This window comes from Drosophila grimshawi, unplaced genomic scaffold (genome assembly GCF_018153295.1).
Source record: "Drosophila grimshawi isolate 15287-2541.00 unplaced genomic scaffold, ASM1815329v1 contig_1369, whole genome shotgun sequence".
Lineage (NCBI taxonomy): Eukaryota > Metazoa > Arthropoda > Insecta > Diptera > Drosophilidae > Drosophila > Drosophila grimshawi.
This window is the reverse complement of record NW_025062891.1, coordinates 3,002,555-3,029,242: the sequence shown is the minus strand read 5'-3', so window position 1 is coordinate 3,029,242 and position 26,688 is coordinate 3,002,555. Positions and strand designations below refer to the sequence as shown.

The following is a 26,688-nucleotide window of genomic DNA, read 5'->3' as shown; positions in this document are numbered from 1 at the left end:
TAATGAGTGGTTGCTCAACAGTAAAAATGTAATTAGGATCGGCTAAGAAACACAGAAATATATTTTCATAACGAAAACCTGCTACACTCAGACAAGAAATCGTCTCGAAATCCACCCACTTCCAGGTTTAAGGTACCCTGGAGTTAAGAAAAGAAAGTGTCTATTTTTTAAATACACTTTCCGAATAATAAGGGCGAATTTTTGGAAGTCTATGTTGTCTTTAGTAGCTGTCTTCAGATAATCTCCAAGACGAATTATCTCGACCAGAGCACTTCTTATACACAGTATTATTATAATTCATTATTAATATTTAAAAAAGGCAGGCACTGAGATGGGTAAAGAAAAACCAATGCCACTCTTAAAACTAAACCGCTGTAAAACGTGTAAAAATTAATTAAGGACATGTTGACAACAGGGACTACTGCTGAGTGGTTTCCCACAGGAAGCTATAGAGACACCTAATAACTGATTGTCGGTCGCGTGGCAAGCGGACGCCGTTTAACGGGTGTTGGGTAATTCACACTTCCTGCCAGGACAACAGGAACGAGGACGTGGGCGGGATCGAAGGCAAGGACGAGGACGGAAGGACGCCGGATATATTATGCGCCGCTGGAATTTCATTAAATAATCGTTAGTGTAAATCAATTTGTTAGATCAAAGTGCCCTGCAAAAAGAGTGGGTGACTGAATGGGCGACATGGCGACAAATGAAAGGAAAATACGCCATCGGTGATAATGTTGATGATATTACCAATTTGCAATTTACACTGCCAACTGAAATGCGCATGGCAAATATTTGCCAGCATTGATGACGAAATTACAAAACGTTTGCACGTGCCGCGAACCGCGACCCTTGAAGTGTGAACACGTGCGGGGACAGGACTGCCTATCTCTATCAGACTATCAGTGTCCAAAATCAACAATATTGAGCACAATATAAATAAATACGCATGTTTCTGGCTATTTGGAGAGGGTTAACTTGCAAAGAATCATTTTGGCAAATAAAGGGTCTGGATTTTCAACTGCGAAAACTTTCGAAAGCAATCCTTTTGAGGCATTTATTTGGTATCTATTAGAATATTAACTGGAACTCATATCAAAAACAAAATTCCTATAGACACGGTTCCAAGTTTCCCAATGTTTCCGACTTTCAAAAGCAATACCTTTTTGTTTTCTTCTGTACTTAAATTTTTAATATGATTTTGGCTCAAAGTAAATATTCATATTTAATAATGGCGAATTAATTTAATAAAGCTTTTCAATATTTTGTTAAATATTTCTATTAAGCGTAAATAAATAAAAAATAAATTTGATTTTAAATAGGTACAAGTAAAAAGACACGGTTCCAAATTACCCAATGTCTTAGCTTGCCCAAAACTCAACAGATTTTCAAGTCAAAATCTTTTTGTTTGAATAGCTTTTCTGAATTAAAACTGCATTTAATTTTAGATCGAAATGTATATTAAGATAATATTTATTTCGATTCATATTTTATAGGCTTTAAGAATGTACATTTATTTCTCTTTACATGTATATTTCCATTCATATTTGATTGGCTTTCAATAGGTTCATCCATATTTCTACTAAAAATAAAACAAATCAAAACTGAACTGATTTTTAAGAGCAATGGCGTTTTGATCATTATTTCGTCTTTAGATTCAAAATACATTTTATTTAGAAACACAGTTAATGATTGAAATTTCAGTTTCAATTATATCTCAAGAAAAGAATTTTAAGCATTCTTCACTCTAATAAAGAGAAAGGGGAAACCAATCCATTCGCCAAGCAACTCAATCAAACTCAAATCACTTGTAGATCTCAATTTGTTGCGATTAATATTATTTTATTTTTCTTGCTCACATATAAAGCAGCTGAAATCAAGCCAAAAGCGTCGTTTGCCATAATCGCATTAGGCATTTAGCCTCATACTTAAGCACAGTAAATAAAAAGGACTCTGGCATTGAATTGTCCTGGCTGCTGCTGTTGTTGCTGTTGCTGCTGTGAAAAGTACAAGCGTTTGAAATTTAATTTAACGCATTTACATGCGGCTTAAGATTTGAGGGCTCCAGGGCATGGTAAACAAATCAAATATATTTAGGAGTAGAAACTCAAACAAAGGGATGCGACGCAGCATCGACTGACTGATGTCGACGACGACAGCCCAAATGAAATTCGCTTTTCGGCAGCAATACGCACTTGATGATATGTATAAAATGATGCCCAGTTTGAGGACCTCACATACAGATATGTATATACATATATAAATATATAGTATCTATATATATATATATATATATATAGTATCTGCATCTGCGACCCTGCGCACATGGTGCCTGACAAAGTTTTTTGCAGGGTGGTGGGTGTTGTTACTGCTGCTCCTTGATGGTGCTGTGCTGCTGGGTGGTGGTGGTTGGCTGCTCGAGTTAAAAACTCAATATTTGAATAACTTACTACCGTGCGAGTGAACTTTTTGAGGCGCACTCGAGCCAAGGGCTTAGAGCAGCTACAGCTATAGGCTACATGCAGCAGGATCTGTCGCTTATTTTTCTCTGTGTGTGTGTGTGTGTGTGTGTGCAAAAGGACAATTATTTGTTTATGCGTTGTCATTTAAATTGAGTTTTAATGTTCCCTTTCCGACGCACAATTGACCAACAAAAAAAAAAAAAGCCTCGAATGTTTGTGTGCTGTTGTGATTAAAAACAGTTGCATGCACAGGATAAAGCTACAGCAACAGATACATATGCGAATGCACAGGACGCACAGGACGCACAGGATACACAGATATTTAGATACAAGTGCGCCAGGCAGAGCACCAATGTCATTTTATGTGGGCACCATTATTTGCTCGTATCACGTTCGCATTTAAAAGTTATGAGCCCATCATATCCGTAGTAAACACAAATATCCATAATCCATACCACGGGGCATGCCATTCCTCGGCTAGCCAGCCCTGCAGTGTCTGCCTTATACTCACTACACATGTTCACGTAATTGTTTGCCGATGTCCTCTCAACACTCGTGAGAATATTCACTTGGCTCTTATCCTTTTCTTTCCTTGCCTTTACCGTACCTTTTCTCCTTCTTCAGTTCAGTTCTGATCTGTTCCGTTCCGTTTCGCTTTGTTTTGTTTTGTTTTAGATGGTTGTGTGCGTATCTTAAGAGTGCCTGTTGCGTATGCGTTCCTGAGTTCAGATTAAATACTTTCATGTTTTTTTTTTGTGTCACTCAAGAGGTATTCAAAGTCATTCTAGTTGGCATGTCAGACATCATACACCAAGTATTCAAATGTTTTTTATTCATTTACAAATTCACTAAAATGATTTTTATTTAGACTGTATATTTATTTATCATGGTGTTTGAATAAAATGGTTATAGCATCTGTTAATAAGTACTTAAGTTTTTGATTTTGAAAATTTGCGGTGGAAATTAAATATGAATTTTAAAAAAATACATGAAATGAAAAATATATATATTATGTTAAGATATTTATATACGAGTATATTATTAAGATTTAGGTAAGTCTAAAAATAATCCAGAAGTGGCTTAAAATTAATTTAACAATTATTATGGCTTTTCGCCAATATAAAATCAATAAAAATGTTCACGCATGATTGAGTGCTTACCGTGAAATTATATAATAAAATTTATAGTAAAAATGTTAAATGTTATATGCAAAGCTACAATCAATTTAAACTCCGTGAATGTATATAATGTTTATTAATTTTTAATTCGCATATATATATTTGCTTATATAAATAAATGCCAAAGCATTATAGTCTCCTAACTACCAAAAAGAAACTCATTAAAAACATCATAGTTTGCTCTGACTTGGACAAAAATTGAAATCTCAAACATTTATTAGGTTAATAATCCCAATTAAGACCAAGACCGGTACCAATAGCCAAATTTATAACAAGGTTTCTGCCAGCTCAAGTGTTTATGCGCAAAAAACCGTAATTTTTATTCATTTCCAGGACGCACTCAGAAGTGGCTGCTAAACGATTATTAGCAATTTGATATAACTGCATGTAAGTACAACACGAGAACAAGTCAACAACGAATTCACACACACACACACAGATCCAAACAGGCAAATGTATGTATGGATGTGTATATACACGTGTAGCTACTTACATATATAAGAGCATAGCTCTGTTGTCTCTGTGCGTGTGTGTGTGTGTACGCGACAGCAAACAGAAGAAAATCACTTCAGTTAACTAAATCGTCGCAACAACCATGCGCCGACTGCGACGCGTCACAGCCCAAAAGCAGGATGCTGCTCAAAAGTGAGAGACAGCAACAGCGCCCGAAAACAGACAGCGGCCATTGCGAAAGGCGTGCCAGCAGCACACCAAACGACCAATCAGCGTTCAGCGCTGCTGTCACTCAGCAGAGGCATCATGACAGCGACGCCGGCAGCGCAGCAGCTAATGCGAATGCATGGAGAAGCTGCAGACGCCATTTGCCGTAGCTGCGGATGCGTGCAGCGCTGAAAGTTAAGCTCATTGCTATATTTTTGCATGTTTTTTTTTGGTTTTTTTCTTTTTTTTTATCATGTTCGCTGTTCGCTCTCTTTTGAATTTACTTTACTAACAAAACATGACTGTTGGGAGGCAAAAAGGAAATTGTTTTATCAAATGGGTTTCCTTACGCTTTTTTATTATGAAATTAATTTTCAACATCGTTTCATCCCTTTCCCCATATTTAAAGCAGCGTACATATGCCTGTATGTGTGTGTTTGTGTGTGTGTAGCTGTGTGTATTTATAAGTAATTCTCACTCCTTGAGCGCTACTGTTTACTCAACTTTTTTCTGCTATACTTTATGCTATATATCTATACATATACATATATATATATATAAATATATCTATATGTATATTCCCTTTGAGTATTTAATGGAAATGTTTGCATAGCTTTGTAGCCCAGTTCCCTCCTCTCACTCCCCCTCTGCCTCTTGTTTGTGCTCTTTCATTTCCTTTGGCTTATTATTATATTAAAATGCAAATTTTGATTATGCATCTTAGCGCTGAGAATAAATTAAATTCAAACTGATTCCAGCTTTATAATGCTGCACACATTTTGTTGCCAAGTATTTAGTTCTCTTCTTGTGCACATACATACATATGTATGTCCGTACATATACATATAGATGTATTTACATGGAAAAGCAACTAAAATCGATGGGCATTTGGCATTTACGCAGCACTTGCTGGGCTTCCATTTGCGGAGTGTGCCAAGTTTTGTGCATTGCTCAGATCACAAGCACCAGCAAATTAATATTGTAATATGGTCAATAAAGATGCCGGCAAACCAAACACACATTTACCTCTTATGCGGTCTAAATGTTGTGACTGATTTGTGTGACTGTGTGTGACTGTGTGTGGCTGCGTGTGTTTGTTACGTCATATTGCGTTTAGTTACCGCAAACAAGCAGAGAAAGTTACTCAATGCAATTGAAGCCAATGCAAATCGATAATACTGTGCAACAATTACAAATTTTAAATAAAATAGGAAATAAAAATAATAAAATTAAATAGACTTTGTCATTATATAATACATTTATTATAGACTGACAAACGCATAAACTGTTTTCGGTTTTTATATTTCAAAAATATATCATTAGAAAAACATTGTCTTGTTGCGCAGTGTAATCGATACGAAAATCATACTCAAAATAGAATGGCCACTAAGTCAGTTAGCAAGAATGCCAGACTGCTAATTGTAAAATCAGTTTAGGCGCGATTTTCAATGAGCTCACAACTCAAAAAATAAAAAACAAAGAAAAAAAAACAATACAGTTTAACATTTAATGTTTGACACAACTGTAAATATTATTGAAACTCATTAATCATGGTTCAATTCCAAATGAATTCCGGGGCCGGTGGCGGCGGTGGTTAGTACTCCAAGATCTTAAAATCCCAATCAATTTCAGTCTTGCAAACTGACTTTGAAGAAACTAATTTGTGCAAAATTAGCCAATGAAAAAAAACAAATTTTAAAATGCAGCTAATAAAATAAATAAAAGAGTGCAAATACAAAAAAAAAAAGAGTAAAAAGTGTGAATAAAATTAAAAGAGAAACTCAGCTAAACGAATTTTGTGACTTGTTAGATAATCACAATATATCTATGGATTAATAAGCTTATAGTCAATGCCAGTGCTTACAGCTGCATCTTCCCAGCTCTAAGCTGCTCGGAATAGTTGCATAAACACATTATATAAAACTATATATCCTGACTGATTGACTGATTGACTGATTGGTGATTGAAGCAAAAATTTTCAAAAATGATTTCTGATTGGACTTAAGACTTAAGCACTAAGACGGAGTTTTACTATCATAATAAATAAATAAATAAATAAGCTTAAAAAAATATTTTTTTTTATTTATTAAGTGTACACTAATATCAGTAGACATAGAAAACATACGAAAAATTAAAATTAAATTACATAAAATTAAAAATAAAATTAAATATTCTTGCATTTTAAATGGAAGTTAAAAAAAATTAAATTAAATAACTTGGAGTATGTAAAACTGGTCCTAAATTTGTGTCACGGATTTAAGCAAGCCCAGAAAATAAAAACATACAAAATATTTAGGATAAATAAAAAAACACAAATGGATGCCAATGTGTTATTCCCGAGATAAGAAGTTTAAAATACAGTTCTTAATAATAGAAATAGACAACTCTAAATTAAATGTGTAATTAAAAATGAGTTATTCAATCAAATTAAAAACGGAATTGCTCTATAACAAAGCCAATATTTAATCTTTATAAAGGCTAACTTTGATTGAATTGAATTAAAGGTAAAACGCTGAAGGCAAAATTATCCACAGCCATAACTTTATTAAAACTAAACACGGTCTGATTTGGCTTCCAGATTAATAATACCTCAACTTCGTTAATACTTCAAATATATACAACAGCAAAGGCTTTCTTATTATATATATTTCTTTTTCTTGTCTTTAGAAATAATTTCAAAGTATATATTAAGTAAATAATTATAAAACTGTTATATCAGAAAACAAAGGTAAGTTTTTCAAATTAAATGAATTAAATGGTATGTGAAGTCGTAAAGTAATAATAATAATACAACTATGAAAAAAGCTAATGGGAGAAATCTATATAAAAAATAGAAAAAACCCAGTTATTTAGATTTTTGTTTTTAAATTACAAAAATCTGCCTTTAAGAAAAGATGGAAAAAATCTTAAGAGATTAAGAAGCTACTGATCGAAAGTATGGCGAGTTTTCGAAATTTCAGGTTGATTTTTTAATTGTATTTATAAATTACTCAGTCCATCAATGAAAGAAAATCATATTATTTAATTTAATTCGACTACACAGTCGAAAAAATGTGAGTTTCTTGAGATTAGGTCACAAGCAGTTAGTCAGGAAAAGTGTTTTTTTTATATTAAAAAGAGAAAGACTTTAAAAACTCTTTTCATTAGTTGCTCTCACTGCTTTTCTCCTTTACTCTCTCTCTCTCTCTCTCTCTCTCTCTCTCTCTCTCTCTCTCTCTCTCTCTCTCTATCTCCATCTCTCTCTCTCTTTCCACTGGGTATATGTCAATTGTAATATTGAAGAACATATTCACATGGTAACCTTGGATAAAACGGGCAAGAAATCATTTGGCATTTGTATTGTGCGTGGCGAGGTTAAGGACTCGCCGAATACGAAAACAACGGGAATATTTATAAAGGGCATTGTACCCGATAGTCCTGCGCATCTCTGTGCTAAACTGAAGGTCTGTAGCTGAGATACCCAAAAGTGACTTTCGATTACAACCACCAAATGTAATCCATTTGTAGGTTGGCGATCGCATTTTATCGCTGAATGGGAAGGATGTGCGAAATGCCACCGAACAGGCAGTCATCGATCTAATCAAGGATGCGGACTTTAAGATCGAGCTGGAAATACAAACGTTCGACAAGAGCGATGAGGGCAACAAACAGAACGATCCACGCAGCAATGGTTACATGCAGGCCAAAAATAAGTTCAACCAAGGTTGGATCTGGATTTTTTAATTGGAGACATGTACAAATGATCTGAATTGATCTCTTTCGATAGAACCAACATCTGGTAACACTAGCACGGCCGCCATGGCCAGGCAGCCGACAATGCGAAATGAACCCAAACGCAGCAATGCTACCTTCTCGGCATCCCAAAAGGTCAAGCACGTACCCACCGCCCATGTGGACGAGGACGATGAGGATACGCGTGACATGACCGGTCGCATTCGCACCGAGGCGGGCTATGAGGTTTGCCATGGCCAAATGCCTCAAATTCTAAATAACATTCGCAACAATTATTAAATCAATTTCAGATTGATCGCGCTTCGGCAGGTAACTGCAAGTTGAACAAGCAGGAGAAGGACCGCAACAAGGAGCAGGAGGATGAGTTTGGATATACGATGGCGAAGATCAACAAACGCTATAACATGATGAAGGATCTGCGCCGCATCGAACTGCAGCGTACGGGCAACATGCCGCTGGGTCTTGCTCTTGCCGGCCACAAGGATCGACAGAAGATGGCCTGCTTTGTGGCCGGCGTCGATCCCAATGGGTTGCTGGCCGGTGTGGATATGAAACCGGGCGATGAGATTGTCGAACTCAATGGCAATGTGCTAAAGAATCGCTGCCATTTGAACGCCACCGCCGTGTTCAAGAATGTCGAGGGGGAGAAGCTCGTCATGATTACGTCACGACGCAAACCCAACGACGAGGGCATGTGTGTGAAGCCCATCAAAAAGTTCCCAGCATCTACGGATGAGGCAAGCATGCAATCATCCATAATGCACCGAAGTATTGTTAAACTCTGACTTTATACTTGCAGACCAAGTTCATTTTCGATCAGTTTCCCAAGGCGCGCTCGGTGCAGGTGCGCAAGGAGGGCTTCCTGGGCATAATGGTCATCTATGGCAAGCACGTGGAGGTGGGCAATGGCATCTTTGTCTCCGATTTGCGTGAGGGCTCCAATGCAGAAGCGGTAAGTGTTGCTGTTCCTTACCCTTTGCCGTAACCACTTGCCACAAATCGCTTGCAGGCGGGCATCAAAGTTGGAGACATGCTGCTGGCAATTAACCAGGATGTTACACTAGATTCCAACTACGACGAGGTGGGCTAATCAGCTAATCAGCTAATCAATGCAAAGATAACAAGTCCTAAAATACACATCCCCTCCTCAGGCAACCGGACTAATCAAGCGCGCCGAGGGCGTTGTGACCATGATTCTGCTCACGCTCAAGAGCGAGGAGTCCTTAAAGGCCGAGAAAGAAGTCGAGGAAAAGAAGAAGGAAGGTAAGTAATAATCGCCTTAAAATGGGGATTGCTTGAAGTAGGACTTGTTAGTATAATCACTGAGCCTAATAACACTTTTTAATATTGCTAATAATATAAAATATATAACATAATAATAAAAATGAAAACAAGTAAGCAAGCTGTAGTCGAGTGAGCTCGACTAGGATATGCCCTGAACCCACCTGTTAAATATATAGTAGTTTTAGTTTGGATAATTTATTTTTACAAATCAGAAACAGACACTGAAGAGTAAACAAGTAAGAGTACTGTAGTCGAGTGAGCACGACTACGATATACCCTGAGTCCCGTTGTTAAATATTTCTAGTTTTATTGGAAAATTTCCCTTTTAAAGCTTTGCACCAAAATGTGAGCAGGTCTGCAAGTGCGTTCTACCGACAAACACGTGAATATTCATACATACATACATGTACAGCCAATCGTATGTAACGGGACTCTGCAGCATAGATACAAAAATATTTTGACACTCGTGTCGATTATCATGCCATCTCTTTCTTACGCATGTACACGCATGGCTATGCATACAGAACTATAATTTGTGTGTTTCTTATCCGATCTTGACGAAAATTTGCCAGTTGATCAATAAAATGTATTAATAAGAATTCTGCCTTTAAAATTATAGCATTTATTGATATCGGAAATCGAAATGTATCGATATTTGAGATACGGTTGCAGTTATCGATCAAATAAAGCATGCTTGATATGAACAGGGTATGCGAGAACCTATATTCCAAATTTGAAGTCTCCAGCTCTCTGAGATCCACGTGTTCATTTAGACGGACGGACAGACGGAAATGGCTACATCAACTCGGCTGTTGACCCTGATCAAGAATATATACATATACTTTGTGGGGTCGGATATACTTCTTTCTGCGTGTTATATATATTTTAAGAAAATCATTATACCCTTTACACTCATTTTCAATGGGTTCATCTTTGAAGTATATCGCCAACAACCAACAAACTAATTTTGGTGACTATAGCCTTAAAATTGTGAGTGAAATGTGCCATTATCGATCTTATCGATTTCCTAGCCCCCTAGTAGCACAGACCAATATATTTCCGAAGTTTCAAGTATCTATCTCCATGATACGTTGGGTATCAGAATGAAAAAATAGTCTCTGTAAATGTATATAAAAACTACACCAGGAAAATACTTAAATTAAATGCAAAACACAGCAAATTCTTCCGATTAGCAGACAATGTTGTCTTGGACCGATTGAAGCTAAAATATCTTGACTATAAAATTTACCTCATTTTTAAATCAAGTTTATCTTTTGAAGAACTAGATTACTACTGAGGTATTCATCAATTACCCAAACTAATATTAAATGATTTCGATTAAATGCCAAATTTGCAGAGGTCAAAAAGGAGGAGGAGAAACCACAGGATCCATCAGTTGCCGAAATAAAGCCAAACAAAAAGATAATCATTGAGGTCAAAGTGGAGAAGAAGCCGTTGGGCGTCATTGTGTGCGGCGGCAAGAACAATCATGTCACTGTGAGCAAATACACACACACACATACATACATAGTATACATATATATAATCATATTTTACTTTGCACATAGACTGGTTGTGTCATCACACACATTTATCCCGAGGGCGTCTTTGCAACCGACAATCGGCTGAAGATCTTCGATCACATTTGCGACATTAATGGCAGGCCAGTGCACTGCGAGAGTTTGACCACGCTGAAGGTGCACCAGTTGTTCCACTCGACCTATGACAAGAATGTCAACTTTACCGTTTACCGAGCCGATCCACCCGAGCTGGAGAAGATCAACGTCGATTTTATGAAGAAGAGCGGCAAAGAGCTGGGCTTATCGCTGTCGCCCAACGAACGCGGCTGCACCATCTCCGACATTGTATGTGTATTATTGTATTTGTGTCTATTTAAATCAATGATCGTGTTCCTCGCAGATTCAAGGACAATATCCGGAGATTGATAGCCGGCTGCAGCGCGGCGATATTATAACGAAATTAAATGGCGATGCGTTGGAGGGTCTCACGTTCCAGGTGTGCTATGCGCTGTTCAAGGGCGCCACCGGCAAGATCTCGATGGAGGTGACACGGCCGAAGCCCACCTTGCGCACCGAGGCACCCAAGTAACGAGCATAAACCGAAGTAATAACAATAATAAATAACAAATGAACAAAACCAATTCTTAGAGTCAGTTCTAATTTAATAACATTTGTTGTTGCTGTTGTTCCGTTATTGGGTTTATTCTGTGTTTGTTGCTCGAATTGGAAACTGGAAACTGCTTAGGCTATAGAGCTAGCATTCGATGCGATACGGGGCCACAGATCAGCGCATTCCTTGGCAACGGGCCCGGTGATGGCCGAGCCCTTCATTTCGCCTTTATTGTTGACAATGACCCCCGCATTGTCCTCAAAGTATATAAAGACCCCGTCCCTCCTTCTGAACGGCTTCCGCTGCCGAATAACAACGGCTGGCATAACCTACAAATGAGAACAAACACGCGTTAGCAAATAAACATTAACACAAATTAAATGCCAGAAAAACTGAGCAAAATAAACGCAGCATATTTTGCACAAGTCGCAATTTGGCATTTTGTTGTTTTGGTACGCAGCACATACAATTTGCATGTATTTTGTTCACTTGCAGCTGCTGTTAGCGCATTAAAACAGCGTACTCACCTTCTTTCTCAGCTCAGGCTTGCCCTTCTTCACGGTGGCAACAAACATGTCGCCGACGCCAGCAGCGGGCAGACGGTTCAAGCGACCGCGAATGCCGTGCACAGCAATAACATACAGGTTCTTGGCGCCTGTTAACATACACATAAATATATGTATATATGATTAACATTGCATTTGCATTGCGTATAACTTTTATTTGATTACCTGTGTTGTCAGCGCAGTTCATCACAGCGCCTACGGGCAAACCCAGCGAGATGCGGAATTTGCCTCCCGCGGTACCACCACGTCCTAAATGTCGATGGAAAACACAAATAATTAGTTAAACGGTCACATTGGGTTGTGCACTTCACTGCAGTGTTCTTATTTTGCATTGATTGGTTGTATTTGACACTATTTATTTGGATTTAATTTGTTGGAAAATACCTCTCTTCGACATTTTGCTGCTTGTTCGGAACCAAAAGGAAGTAAAAAGAAAGAGCTAGTTCGGTTGCCGAACCGCAGCCAACTTAACTAGAAATGTGTTTGGAACCAGCTGCGTTGCCACCCCAAGCAAATGAATGAGCGAGCTTCGATTCGCCGGTAGCAGCGCTACCACCTAATTCAAAATGAACTAGTTCTTATATCTGATTATATATTCGATAAATATTCAAAAAACTTATCGACATAAATAAAAACTGAAAAAAAACACTGAATTTACTTTTTTACTAAAATAAATAAATGAATCCTTAAAATATGCGTTAACAAGAAATTAAATAGTCACAAACGGGAAGGAAATCCAATCCAATATATTTCAAATCTACAACAATTCTGTTTTCTAACGACATTGTCTAATGGAAATCTTAAAAGTGGTATTGCCTCGACATGCGAATTTTTTTATTGGATCAACCGGCTGCGTTTGCGCACATAGACATGATCCCGTTAAAACCTATCTTTGCATGTAAGCGTATATATTTGACCGCCGACAAAAAAGAATTGTGTATGATACCCTGTTTTAGATTTGCACCATACATTTTGTTGGCTGTGGTTACAAAATTAGTCACTTTACAAAAGGTTACACATTAGGCCCAAAAATTGAAAATCGGGTACTAACTCTCATCCAAAACGACATATCTGTCGATTTGGCGCCTCTATGTATTGTCTGCTTAATGGTACAGTTATCATGTACTGGTGCTTATCACGTGTTCGTGATATTAGCACCGATTTTTTTGCAGTATGCTGTGCCACCTGCAGCTAATCTGCGTACTATACTTGAACACACATACATGTATGTATGTTTTTGTAACCGCAGCCAACTTCATGGACGCGCAAAAATCTAAATTTTTCTTTCGGCTTTACATAGAATTGATTGCAAATCTATGAAATATGAACGAGCAAAGTATTTTAAGTTACGTCAAGAAAGTGATACGCGCACTGATAATATCGTCACCCGATCGCATGACTGTGGAGCAACTGAAACGGGACTACGCAAGCGAAGAAGGCTCCCCGGTACCATTTTACAAGCTTGGCTTCAAAGACATTGAATGCTTCTTGAACTCCATTTCCGACACTGTTACGGTTCGTACTCATTATTAACTATATATATACTCTGCTAAATATACACTTTGCACTCCAGTTGGTTGGGTGTGGACCCATGGCGCAGGTGTGTGCGAAGAGGCACGAGAAAACGGCTCACATTGAGAGTCTGGTGCAGTGCCAAAAGAAGCAGAGGAACAGGCCAAGAAATCGTGGTCAGCCCAATTCCAAATTTTGGTATCCCTCCGAAATATCAGATATTGTGTTTGTGAATGAGCAGACGAAACGCTGCAATAGCAACAACAACAATAATGGCAGCTGGCGCCAAGCACAATTGTCTGCAGACCAACGCTCATCTAACTGGAATAATAATAGACATTCGAGACAATGCTCAAATCGAGCACCAGCAGAAAAATCGGTTGGCGGAATAAGTTCGATAAGGAATTCGGTTTCAAAGCTTTCCATAGCCAATGTCGATGATGAGTCGTCTTCGGATGAAAGTAATATCAATGAAAATTGTATTCCGAAAGGCAAAATAATCGTTAAATCAGATGAAGCACAAAAGCAACCGGATATTAGAGCAAACACAATGGAAAAGTCTGAATTTATTGTTCCACCATCTGATGAAGCTTGCGATGATGCTGTGGCAAGTCAAATCCTGCCATTCGCCTTTTCATCTATTATATTTATTGCTTTATATTGTAGAATTGTCAAAAATACTCCAGCAATTTAAGGAAAGCTGAAGTTGTGCCCAAGTTGAAAACAAAATGGGAAGAGCCCGTTGTCCATTATGTGTCCTCGGACGAAGGCAACGAATCGGATGCCATTCCAGCATATGCTGTGGTAATTTTTTTATGAAGTCTAATTGTGAACTTAATACTTAATTGGCATTCACAGGACGATCGAGTATTTGGCATGGAATATCCCAAGGATGTGGTTCGCTTCAATCAGCAGTTGCCTCAACGGAATATCCACAACAAATTCAAGCTAGAGGATCGGATCGAAGTGCAGCTTGTGACAGTAAATTCATTAATATTATTTTTTAAATTATATACATATTTTGTAACATACTTGTTTCTCATGCGTAGGTTGCCAGTCCACATATCTTCCATTTCTGGACGCATGACGCTGAGTACGAAGACTACAAGAACATGGCTGACTACATGCAGTAAGCTTAAGTTTAAGATTAGTTTCTTAGTGATTACTTTAATTACCTATGCGATATTTAACAGGCAGTTTTACAACAATATCGACGAGATTAAGTATAATATGCCATCATTCCTAATTATGCCTGACCATTTGGGTGCCATACGCTTTCGGGACTCAGTTTGGCATCGCGTTCAAGTGCTAAGCATTAAAGCGGGCAGCAAAAATAATATTGAGGCAAGTATTGAAATGCATTTTCTCAAAGTACATCATTAATTTTCATATATTTTTAATAATATTAGGTAGAACTCGTGGATACGGGCGAAAGATTGTGGATATGTCCCACTCAGATAAAATTTCTAAGCAAGGAGTTTGCAAAGCTGCCACCACAATGTTGGCCCGGTCGACTGGCTTGTGTGGCGCCCCGGCATGGACAACACTTTTCAGTGGAGGCGAGCAATTACTTTTACGATCTTGTGTGCTATCGTCGCCTCTATGCGAGGATTGAAAAAATCAACGATGCTGTAGGCTAACCAAGTATAACTAAGATACGTGCAACATTCTTAAGAATTCTCCATTTCAGAATGCCACCTTGCATATGATACTTGTGGATCCAGATGCCGCATTTCTGACAAAGAACATCAACCTGGCGCTCATCGAGTCGGGTTCGGTGCGTCGCAGCTATACGATATAGAATCATATATATGTATTTTTGAATGAGATTTGAAGTGTCTCGAAATTTTTGCTTTGTTGTAATCGGTTAAGTCACTTGTCATATATATATATTTTATATATGTTAACATGAAATAAGCCAAGAGCCTAATCTTCTAAAAGAAAAGAAGTCGCATTGTATTATGTTAAGGCAAACGCTGTCCTTCTGCTTTTCATTTATTAGTTTACGTATAATAAAATACTAAGTTACATAAATCTTCAAACAAGGTATTCTGTCTTCCGTTTGATTTATGTCAGAAATTAAAGATAAACAAAGATGCACACAACTACAAACGCGTGTAGTTCAATGTGGCTTGCAAAAAGATCTCGCTCGCAACTAAATAGTATTTTGTTGAAACAGAATCTTGAATTAAAATAATAATTTGCAATAAATACATTATTCGAACTGAGTCGTCATAACAATTCCCTATAAAAGACAACATTATCTAATTAATGTAGTTTTATCTCTTTTTGTTTTGTATATATGTTTGTATGTATGTTGTTTGTTGTATGTATGTTGTGTATATAGTCAATGCTTATGTGTATATGTTTCTTATTGTTTTTTTTTTTGTATTTTTCATTATTTGTTTTTTTTTTTGTTACTACTGCTGTTAACCGTTGAAACGACGGCACACTGAGGTTTTTCTTACTCTTGAGGCTGCTTTTTTTACTACATTGTATTGTGTGTGTATTTCTTTTCTTTTCTTTTTTTGTTTTCAGTGAGTGAAAAACTAATAGTTCAACTACTAATGCATTTTGTTTAATTTAATTGTTTGTTTGTTTTTTTGTATTTTTTTTTTTTGTTTTTAATAATATTGTTGTATTTTTGTTGTTGTCGTGTAAACTCGTATGCTGAGTGTTGTTTTCCATGTTGCACTGCGTATTTAAATATGCTATATATAACCGCAATAATACATAATTCTTGGTTTCTTTCTTGGTTGCTCTTGAGTACATAATAGCTACGCGCTTTAATATGTTTTTCTTTGTTTTTTTTTTCTTGTTTTTTTTCTTTCTTTTTTGAATGCATAACGTAACGGCTTTTTATTATATCATAAGGTTATGCAAGTGTATGTTGTAACTACAGGTGTGTGTGTTTGTGTGTTTGTGTTTGTTTGTGTATCTGTGTGTATCGAATCGGTCTGTTTTGTTTTTCTTTTTAGTATTAGTAGTAGGTCCATAGGACTAACACCTATGTAGCAATTCAAAAGTCTATTCACTTCGTTATCGTTACAATATCGTGGGCATAAAACTTATATGTAGATTTACTACTTATATATGTATGTATGTATGTAGGTAGTATGTCTGTCTGGTTTTTTTCAGTGTATATATCATGTATGTAACTGTGTGTGTAAGTGTTTCCTCTATGGCCGTGTGATTTCTCTGTGTGAATGCTTTAACTGGCTGCTGATTTTTTTTTCTTTATCGTATAAGTTACTTTTTATGTACTCATTTTTTTTTCGTTTTTAATTTTTTTTTTTTTTTTTTTTTTTTTTTTGTTTTGTTTTGTTTTTTGATTCTTATATTAAAGTTCATCACAGTTAGCGGAGCTGAAATTATGAATAATTATTGAGGACATTGTTGTGTAATACGTTTTCTATCTCATTTTTTTTTCATCGTTTTGTTTTGTTTGTTGTCATTTTCTACTAAATCGCAATTGCATATATATGTAGACTACCGTAAATTGATTCATAATTTTGAGTGTACTTTTTTTTGTTAAGGTTCTTCTAATTATTATATACGCATGTGTTTGTGTTTGTGTGTGTGTTGTGTGTAGATGTCTGGTTGTGTCTGTGTCTGCGTTGCTGCTGTAATGTATAACTATTTTTGTTGCTGTTGCTGTTGTTGTTGCTGTTGCTGCTGTTGTTTGTTGTTTTTGGGTTGCAAACCGCTACTCAGATGGTTGCCCGATGTACGCCGGATGGGCTGTTGAATGTGCCTCAGTGTCATGGGGTGTTCCCCTCGAATAGAGCCCGAAACTCGCCGCTTCTGGGCCGTGGGAGGCCCTCTCGTATCGTTTGCTCAGCAATGCTCGACCCCGACCCATGCAGTAAATTCTCCTTGAGATCCATGTCACTATAACTACAATGTATATATGTATATGTATTAATATATATATATTTATATTGTATATACAATATGCGATAACTTACTCATCTTTGCACTCTTCGGCCTCGGCGGCCAGTGCATTGACCACCGCCGTTATTTGATTCGATTCTGGATTGCTTAGCTGCTCATCCTTTTGTTGCATTATATTTGGATTCTTGCCAATCTTGTTTAACCGCTCGGCAGCCACAGTTTCCATGGTCTTGCGCATCAGCGGATACTGGTCCAGAACGCAATTGAAATGATCCACGCTCAACGAGAATAGATTGCAATAGGTTTCGGCTCGCACACTTGCCACACGACGCGCATTGGTCAGCAAACAGATCTCACCAAAGTAGGATCCATCCGAGAGTGAGGTGGCAACCTGTATTATATATATACATATATATATTTTATATATTTTGTTGGGATCATTTGTGGTAAAATACCTCGCCGTTGGCCATCACAATGTCTACAACGCCCTCCTGTATGAAGTACATCTTTGTACCGATCGTGCCCTCCTTTATGATAATATCACCTGCAAATTCGAGAAGAAAAGATTAATATTATTGTAATAATTTTGTTGAGAATTGAAGACTTTAAAAACGAATCCCTTGAAAAGTTCAGAAGCCTTTTCATTGACCATTCATATTTGGTATTCAAGTTCCTATATAAATTGATCGACTCTAAAAGTTCTCTTACCTGGTTGGAAAACTTCATATTTCAGTTTGGTAACTACGTCGGAAACGAAATTCGAATCGGCATTAGCAAAAAAAGGCACTGACGCCACGAGGGATCTGCGAATAAAAAATATAAATAAATTAAATATTTTTTATATACTCAGAACAAAAATGGCACCAAAATGAACATCGTCCTGAAAACGTCAAAGTTTTTCATGATTCTAGAAATAGTTTCTAAGTATAAGAAAACAATTTCTTAAAATTAGAAAAGCTATTTTCTATTGCTAAATAATATACTTTTAATAAATAAAAGAAAAACAATATTTCAAAATACTCACTTATGGAAAAATTCTTTCTAAGATTGCGATTTTTAAAAATTCAATTATATTAATTTTCTAAGCAATCTATAATTTCTGTATATATGATATACTGATGTAAGGATGTAAGCTATTATAAGACTTCTGTGTAAAAATATAAAAAACAAACACCTTGGAAATTATAAATGATTTGTATACATTTTAGAAAAAATCCACCCATAAATTAAGAAAAGAAATACCCAAATTTGTTTTAAGAAAGACACGTTCTTTCCCTTTAGAAATAAACTATCTAAATAATAAGCAGAGTAACACCGGCGGATCGTTTTTTTTTTTTCTGAGTGTAATACTATATACAAATAAGTTATTGATTAATTTGGTTGGTTAGTTAGTTGAACAGTCAGCGAGGCCACTGTTTTAGGATTGCCCACCTGCAATTATAGTTGATGACATCCTCGCGCAATTTCTCGCTCAACTCGCCAAGTATCAGCTCTTCATCGAAGAATTTACCCTGGTACCGATGTTCGAAATATTCCGTTATGCGCTGACGCATATCGCGCGGCAATTTGCGATAGGCCATATACTCCTCGACCTGTTTGACCTTCTCGCGATACTGCCGCCGGCTGGAGTCCAAGCTCTGTATTAGATTGGTCGCATGACCGAGGAACAATGCATAACAGGTGGCCCCCGATATCATCGACAGCATCGTCAGCCACATGTCCGTCAGTGATTGTGGAGGAAATCTGCAAGCAGATTCATAAATAAATATTGTTTATAAATCGATTTGACTTGTATTATAATAATCCAGGGGCAACGTGCATTGGGTGCAAAATGATTAGAGGAATATTTGAATAGATAAAACTCAGCAAACAGATCGGCTTTTGTTTTTGTATATTTCGTAAAAAAAAGACTTGCATTTTATATACACAAATTTGTTGAAATGCCTAGAATCTGATCATTATAGTCATTATAGTAAGTGGATATAGCTACCAAATAACGAGAGTTATTCACCCGGGGAACACAAGACTCCAAAAGTGAGTGAATAAAAAACTATAATAATGCAATATCCTTATTTTCACAAGATTATTAATATATTAATTGATTAAGTAAATCTGATTTCCAATAATAGTTACAGAAGTAAGCAGTTCTATAATCAAATCGAGCCGGAAGCCCACAAATAATTTAATTTGAGCATACAACAAAAGGGAGATTAAAATCACCACATACAATCAAATAATCTCTATAAGAAAGCTTGAAGGAAATTGATTGAATGGCAGAAAAATGATTTATGTAGATAGAGAAACTGAAAATGTATGAAATACAATTTAAATACTCCTAAATACTCCACAGACAGCGGGTAAAATATTATCTAAAGATCAGAAAACAATGATAGACAATCACATCTAAGGTGGCTTTTTGAAAATAATAATCGACTCGAAACTTCATCAGAAAATTAAATTAAGAACAAAACTAAAGTTCTGTTAATTTAATTGCAATAATTTTAGAATGCAAAACAGTTTTTGTCATGTTTTGGCATCTGAATTTGTACTGCGCTTAAAAATAAAATCGATCCACTTGGAAACGTTTACAAATTGTCCATTGATATATGTAAAATTGAAAATTGAAATAATTGTTGAAATGTTGCTTACCTGCCGTATCCTATGCACAGCATATGCGACATGGCCTTAAACAATGCCCATGAGTACTGCTCCAGCCAATATGATTCCTGCAAGTCGCACACAATACAAATTTTAGAATGTTTTTTGATTGTTTTTTGTTTTTTGTTTTTGTGAGAGGGAGCTTTGACAGAATTGTAGCGCACCTGTAACTCATTGATGGATACCCAGGAATTAGATGGAAAACCCTGTAACATTGGCACTAAGAACTGCAGACAACCGCTCCAGTGTCCGATCAAGAGCATCATGCAAATTAAATTGAAGATCCTCATGAACACCGAGGCCATATTGAGGAACTGCAACCAGATTTATCAATAAGAGTGCACATCAACGAAAGGCCAGCACCGCACTGTCTATACATGTGTGTGTGTGTTGTGTGTGTGTGTGTGTGTTTATGTATGTGTGTGAATATGTTGTGTGTGTGTGTGTGTTTGTTACATTTGTGATTAACACATTTGAAAGACGACAAACCCAAAAGGCATTTTAAGTTAACTAAAAATGGAAACCAAAATCGCGAACAAAAAATACAATTCATTTAAATTTTGAAATTTTTTTTTGTGGATTTGGGCTTCCAGCTGCCTTACACGAATATTTATTAATAATAATTGCGCCAATTACTTTGCGATTAAGAAGCAAACGAAAAATGAAACCAAACCACAGCCACAAATAAAAACCAATAATTCCAAATAAATAGTTATGCTAAGGATTTTCTGACAGTTTATGCCCAATAAAAATAGAAAGAATAAAAAAAAGAAGACACGCGTCACTCGTCACAGTCACGCCGAGAAGTATGCTACACTCGGTATAATTGAAGGATAAACTGCCATAAAATGCACATAGAATTTTGTTAGCTGGCACTATTTAGATGCAGACAGAAAATCGCAATCAGATTGAACAAATCAAATATACAATATAATTTAAGAAGTAATTTTGTGAGTCTAATATTAGGCAAATACATCAGTACAGGTGTGTGTGTGTGTGTGTGTGTATGTATCTGTGTCTGTGTGTATGTATTTGAGTGTGTGTGTGTGTGGTACACAACCTGAGCGCAATAAATTCAACCATTTTCTACATTGTTTAGTGCAAATCAGCTGCTATTATGGTACAAGTGCTCATCTTAACTTTTGCTCAGTTTCCAAATAAATGAAGTACTTAAGTAAACGAGAGTTGATGTATGGGGAAGTATGTTAAATATACACAAGTATTTAATAACTGTCGCTAAAGACGATCTTTTACACAGCTGTTGTTGTTGTTGTAGTTGAAGTTGAAGTTGTTGTTTTATTATTGTTAGTGCTACGTTTTCTGTACAAAGTTTAAGAGAACAAATCAGCAAACAACAAACCGAAACGAAACGAAACGAAACCACAAAAAAAGAAGAAAACCCAAAGTAAAGAGTCAAAAGTGTTGCATTCAAGTTTTGTTCAGTTTTCTTTTCTTTTCTATTTTATTTTATTTTTTTTTATTTTTTTGTGTTTTTGTATGAAAAATTCACGTATAGAGGATATGTGTGTGCGAATACAGCTCACCACACTGTTGCACAGATTCTTGGCATTAACTCACACACAGACTTACTGAAAACGATGAATGTGGCACGCGATTCTTTAGCTGAAATCTTTTTGCACACGAAAAGAGAGTGAACACAAATTGTAACCAAACTTAAGAGAGCCCATAACCAAAAAAAAAAAAGAAAAAAAAAATACAATAACCAAACAGAAAAACCAATTAAACAAATTACAAAACCAAAACGTAATAACAAACACAAAACATATGTTTTTTTTTTTTTTATGTTGCATAATTGGCAATAGAGTGGCAGACTTATATAAATTAGTTAAAGATTACAGTTTGCTTTAAGTAGCAGATAGTACAGTTGAGCAGAGCAGAGTAGCGTAGAATAGTAGTAGAGTAGAGTAGCGTAGTAGTAGTAGTAGTAGTAGTAGTAGTAGGAGTAGAGCAAAAAAGCGCACGGCTCAAAATTGGCGCCGAAACAAAAGCAAAAGCATTGATAACGTTATCAATCAAACTGTGTGTTGTTGCTGTTGTTTGTAGCATTGTTGTTGTTGTTATTGTTGTTGTTGTTGCTGTTGTTCATGTTGTGACAGTAGAAAATACGATGCATAATATATATAGAACTATATTAAGTGTGGCAGATGCAGTTGTTGCAGTAGTAAGCGTTTTTTTTTTATTGTTTTTTTTTATTGTTTTGTTTTTTGCTTTGCCCACAAATGTATGCTATGCAATACGTTCAAGTCTTGATTTACATATATGTATGTATCTGGTATGTACTAAATGCAATGTATTTGCTAAGTGTGTAGTACACTCAGAAAAAACAGCTTGGCCCGAATTTTAGAAAGTCGCCATACTCTTGGAAACAAAGTCTAACAAATTTTGGAACAATTTGCATTTAAATAGCATCAGAAATCTTTGAAATTGTTCTTATTTTTTAATTAGAATGAATTTATATTTTACTTTTTGTACTTTTGCTTGTTGGCCTATATTAGTCGAAATCAAATAAATAAGGTTTACTTTATTATTCAGAAAGTATATTTGTCGAACGGATTAATTTACTTGTCTTCTGATGTCTAGAAAACAGTTTAATTTCAAGTATTTTTTTTTAAATTTTAATTTTTCTCATAAACAATTATTTAAGATCACTTAAAATGTCATTTGATTTATGATTTCTCTTCTAACAATAAAGGATTACACTTATAGTTTTTAGATTATTAAGAAACGTATTTCGGAAAAATTAGAAAAAAAAATCCATTCTAAATTTATGTATTTTTTTTCTCATATATGTTGATGTTATTTCTATAATAATGATATATTTATGCTCTATTAGAAAAAAAAATTTCTGAAAATTACCAAAAATCCTTTCTAACTTTAATACTTTTCTTTTGTTTACTTTGAAATTTTTGGCTAGATTTCAGGGCGATTTTCTAAATTTCAGGGCTGTTTATTTCGGGAGTGTAAAGTGTTCGTGTTCGTGTTCGTTGTTCAACAGTAGTTTTCAATTAGCATTAAAGCGCGGAAGTGCCAAACGAGTTAATTGTATTTGTGTGTATTGTGAGCTGAGTGGGTGCAGCGTTTTGGCCAACAAAAACAAAAAAGCTTAGCCAAAAGCAATGTTGAAACAATCGCAGTCGCATCAGCTTTAGCAACATTTCTTTATTTTTGTTTATTTTTTTTATTTTTGTTTTTTTTGTTTGTGGCATTTACTATACATCGTAGGGGGCGGGTGACGTCGGTGACGTTGTTGTTGTTGCTGCGTTATATACAATTCGTCAACCGATAACAATATTGGTTTTATAATTCTTTTACTGGCACAACATATTTTTATGTGCGTGCTTCTCACATGTAATATTTTTGCCATTGTGCTGAAGCAAAAAGCATTGAGCCAGCTAATATAAAAAACTGTTTGACGTTTTCATCATTTGAATTCGCGTTTGATTTGAGTTTGGAATCGAAATAACTAAGGATTGTGTCTAGATGCAATTCACAGGCGTTGTTTGTTAACATATATACAGTCTACCATCAGTAGATTAGGAAAAAGAACAAAAGGGGGAAAATAAACTAAAACTAGAACTAATCTTTCACTAGATAGAGAGTAATTGAGTTTAGGACATGCTCGAGATACGTGAAGTCGAATTCAAAACTACAACTAACTAAACTATAAGTATCCTTTTTGCATTTTGCAAACTTCGATTGCTCCTTGAAGTGATTGAAGCGGACAGAATATTTATTTGTTATTTGATTTTGAGTCGAAAACCACACATTGTGAAGTGCATAAAAACAAGCTTCGATTGAACCGAAGTTGGGATACATTAATGATTAAATAGCGCGACATTTGCTGAACAATTTGATTTACTTGAAATCTGTCAGGCGATTTGTTGTTGATGCGTTAAATCAATAATAAATATGTATGTACTTATTTATCTATCAATCAATCAATCAATCAATCAATATGTATATTAAAAGGCAGACTTAGAAAATTTACAGAATGTACGAACGAACATTAAAATCAAGCAAACATGATCAACGAACAATCGAACGAACGAACGAACGAACGAAATATGCACTAAAACTCAATGTTGGTTCAAGCATATCTCAAATGTGAGTTATGTTGCACCAATTAATACATAATTATAATGTCAATCAATCAAGGCTTTTTGTTTTTGTATATCAAAAATTGGAATTTGTTTTATGTCTTTCTCTTTTTTTTTTTTTTTTTTTTTTTGATAGTGTTGATTTTTATTTTTTAAATAATTTTAAAGATGTTTTTGATTGTTTGGTTGTTACCTTGAGAATTAGGTTGCTTTTTGTCAAGCCATCTTTGTCTTTTCTGTTCATTCTCCCTCTGCGATCAGCACTTTTTTTCTGTAGATTCTGCAGAATCTAAAACCATATATATACACAGGTATTTTAGGCCCCTGATTTTGCTAAGATGATTTTTTTTTTTTTTTTTTTTTGTTAACTTAAATATTTGTGGTTTTGTATTGTTTTTTGTTTTTTTTTTTTTGTTGTTACTTAATCTGATTTTGATAAGCAAATTTGTATTTGTTTATGCGAGCGAGAAGATCAACCATACTTATATTATACATATATACTTGGTTTGTATAAAGTTGAACAGTTTTAAAACAAAATACATATGAAAAAATAATCATAAATAGTCCAAGTTGGGCAATGTAAGTTGAAGTTTCTGTTGTACTTTTATTTTTGGGTGACATTGCGTAAGAAAGTGTTTTGTGGAGAAAAAGCATTTTTCAACACTTGAATTTTTTTTTTTTTTTTTATATGTTTCTTAGTTTGTGGTTACTTTGACTCGGAAGAAAAAGTCTTCAAAGATTTGAATATTTTTTTTGTACATGGTGCAATGAAGAATTTTGGTTTCTGGTGTGCTTCATAAGTCGGCAAGAAATTTAAATTATCAATTTGATAACCAGAAAAAGGAAAAACACAATTGAAATAAAGAATTGACCAACACAATAATTGTGAAAAGGTAAGCAACAAAAAAAATTATTTATCCCCCCGCGAAAGAGCGAAGGATCAAGCGGAGCGCGACATGGTGAAAATGTTGAGTGGTTTTTGTTGTTGTTGTAGTTTTTTTTTTTTTTTTGTTGGTGGTGAGGTGTTGTTGTTGTTGTTGTTTCGGAGCTTTGGTCAGCTTGAGCGGCATTAGGAGTTGGACTTGGACTTGGACTTGGGCTTGGAGCGCAACGCAACACAAGTTTAAAAACAAATATTACTGTATGTAAAATTTACACAACTTTTTGTTTTGGGCTTTTTTTTTTGTACAGCGTTTTTGGGAATTTTATACTCATATCGGTACACATACATATATAAATATACTTAGGTATATTAAAAAAAAAATAGAATAAATCATAGCACAATGAAAACACCGAGTATTTCTAGTCATTTATGTTACAACTGATAATTGTTTAGTTTGAACGATTGACGCGCCATTTAAAATATTATTTAGTCGCAAAAGAAAACAACATAGAGAAGAGTGAGCACTTTGGACTATATAGACAACTCTGACCACTGGCTATCAACTGTACTAAGCCCTAAAATCGAAACCTAAATATGTTGTTAAATATGTTGAACTTTTGTGTGGAATGTATTGCAGTAATGAATTTATATACGTTGAGCTTAAGGTCAGATAATTTATTGCAAAAATCATAACTGATTCGATAAACGAACAACAAAACTCAAACTGAAAACTGTAAACTGAAAACTGAAACATATTATGGACGAAATCGAAATCGAAATTCAATATTCAAATATTAAGTGTACTTTACCAAAAGAAATATATACACATACATGTATATATATATATATATATATTTAAATCGAAAAGAATATATATATATATATATATATATGTGTGTGTGTGTTATGCAAAGAAAGAGTTAAAGTGTTGCCAAAATTGAATCGCGTACTTACATAGACCTCCTCCCATTGCGATACGTAGCGCACGAGGCGGGACAGGCGCAGCAGGCGAACTAAGGATAGTAATTTAGCTAGACGAAGGATGCGCAGGGCGCGTCCGGCATGCAATATTTGAAAAGAATCAGAGAAATCCTGCAATTTCATAATCTTAATCAAAATGTTGCGTACTGTTTCTTAAAACACAATTAACTTACTTGATTGAAAATTAAAAATATATAATCTAATGGTATCGACGAAATCAAATCGAGAAAAAACCAGGTTCTTAAATAGTGTTTAGCTATAAGCTTTGGATCCAATATTACTTGTTCAGCGTTGTCTTGTTGCATAATTCCTGCAAAATGCAAATAGATTAGTCAACAAATTTCCATAATTAACTAATAGCCCTGTTATACTGTGTTGTGTTATTAACTGTGATGATTAACAGTGCACATTACCTGTTCTAAAATTGACTACAATATCTATTAAAAAAATAGTATCACTTAGGCAGTTGAAGGCAATCCATCGTGTGCTTAGATCATCGTTGAAGAATGATATTGCGACTGGCAGGATAATAAGATTTGCTACTAATAATAAAAGCATGCAAAGGTCCCAGTAAAACCTGCCAAAATATATATATAAAAAATATTTACTATCTGAATGCAATTGGTGACG

At 35.4% G+C, this 26,688-nt stretch overlaps 4 protein-coding genes across 13 annotated transcripts in view; 2 read left to right on the top strand and 2 right to left on the bottom strand.

Moving 5' to 3' along the window:
* The first annotated feature begins 5,729 nt into the window (after positions 1–5,729).
* LOC6560339 (inactivation-no-after-potential D protein) lies at positions 5,730–11,477 on the top strand. The gene is made up of 11 exons (XM_001987178.2): positions 5,730–5,893; positions 7,583–7,743; positions 7,808–8,003; positions 8,067–8,257; positions 8,323–8,769; positions 8,832–8,984; positions 9,042–9,113; positions 9,184–9,295; positions 10,674–10,813; positions 10,885–11,181; positions 11,237–11,477. Exons 1-11 carry the CDS (start codon positions 5,851–5,853, stop codon positions 11,423–11,425), a joined length of 2,001 nt encoding a protein of 666 aa, XP_001987214.2. The 5' UTR covers positions 5,730–5,850; the 3' UTR covers positions 11,426–11,477.
* Positions 11,478–11,480: 3 nt separating this feature from the next.
* LOC6560338 (60S ribosomal protein L23) lies at positions 11,481–12,444 on the bottom strand. Its single transcript, XM_001987177.3, has 4 exons — positions 12,397–12,444; positions 12,178–12,261; positions 11,974–12,101; positions 11,481–11,775 (listed from the first exon to the last, which is right to left on the bottom strand). The coding sequence occupies exons 1-4, from the start codon at positions 12,407–12,409 to the stop codon at positions 11,578–11,580; spliced, it is 423 nt and encodes a 140-aa protein (XP_001987213.1). The 5' UTR covers positions 12,410–12,444; the 3' UTR covers positions 11,481–11,577.
* Positions 12,445–12,893: 449 nt separating this feature from the next.
* LOC6559717 lies at positions 12,894–15,689 on the top strand. 2 transcript variants are annotated; one of them, XM_032735414.2, is made up of 9 exons: positions 12,894–12,910; positions 13,313–13,527; positions 13,586–14,131; positions 14,191–14,328; positions 14,383–14,505; positions 14,574–14,653; positions 14,718–14,868; positions 14,934–15,155; positions 15,215–15,689. In XM_032735414.2, the coding sequence occupies exons 2-9, from the start codon at positions 13,336–13,338 to the stop codon at positions 15,323–15,325; spliced, it is 1,563 nt and encodes a 520-aa protein (XP_032591305.1). In that variant the 5' UTR covers positions 12,894–12,910; positions 13,313–13,335; the 3' UTR covers positions 15,326–15,689. The 2 variants fall into 2 exon arrangements, with proteins under 2 accessions (XP_032591305.1, XP_032591304.1); XM_032735413.2 differs by lacking the exon at positions 12,894–12,910 and having other exon boundaries at positions 13,265–13,527.
* Positions 15,690–15,881: 192 nt separating this feature from the next.
* Positions 15,882–26,688, bottom strand: part of LOC6559716 — a 28,936-nt gene continuing 18,129 nt past the window's right edge. For 2 of the 9 annotated variants that reach the window (XM_032735404.1, XM_032735405.1), the window contains exons 5-15: positions 26,472–26,635; positions 26,232–26,368; positions 26,032–26,184; positions 24,388–24,483; positions 20,241–20,390; positions 20,068–20,144; positions 18,850–19,161; positions 18,127–18,221; positions 17,874–17,962; positions 17,493–17,809; positions 15,882–17,421 (exon numbers count right to left, since the gene is read on the bottom strand). In XM_032735404.1, the coding sequence (XP_032591295.1) occupies positions 17,286–17,421; positions 17,493–17,809; positions 17,874–17,962; positions 18,127–18,221; positions 18,850–19,161; positions 20,068–20,144; positions 20,241–20,390; positions 24,388–24,483; positions 26,032–26,184; positions 26,232–26,368; positions 26,472–26,635 (1,726 nt within the window). In that variant the 3' untranslated portion in view covers positions 15,882–17,285. The remainder of the gene's footprint in view (positions 17,422–17,492; positions 17,810–17,873; positions 17,963–18,126; positions 18,222–18,849; positions 19,162–20,067; positions 20,145–20,240; positions 20,391–24,387; positions 24,484–26,031; positions 26,185–26,231; positions 26,369–26,471; positions 26,636–26,688) is intronic. The other 7 variants (XM_032735406.1, XM_032735407.1, XM_032735409.1 and 4 more) reach the window with 4 other exon arrangements.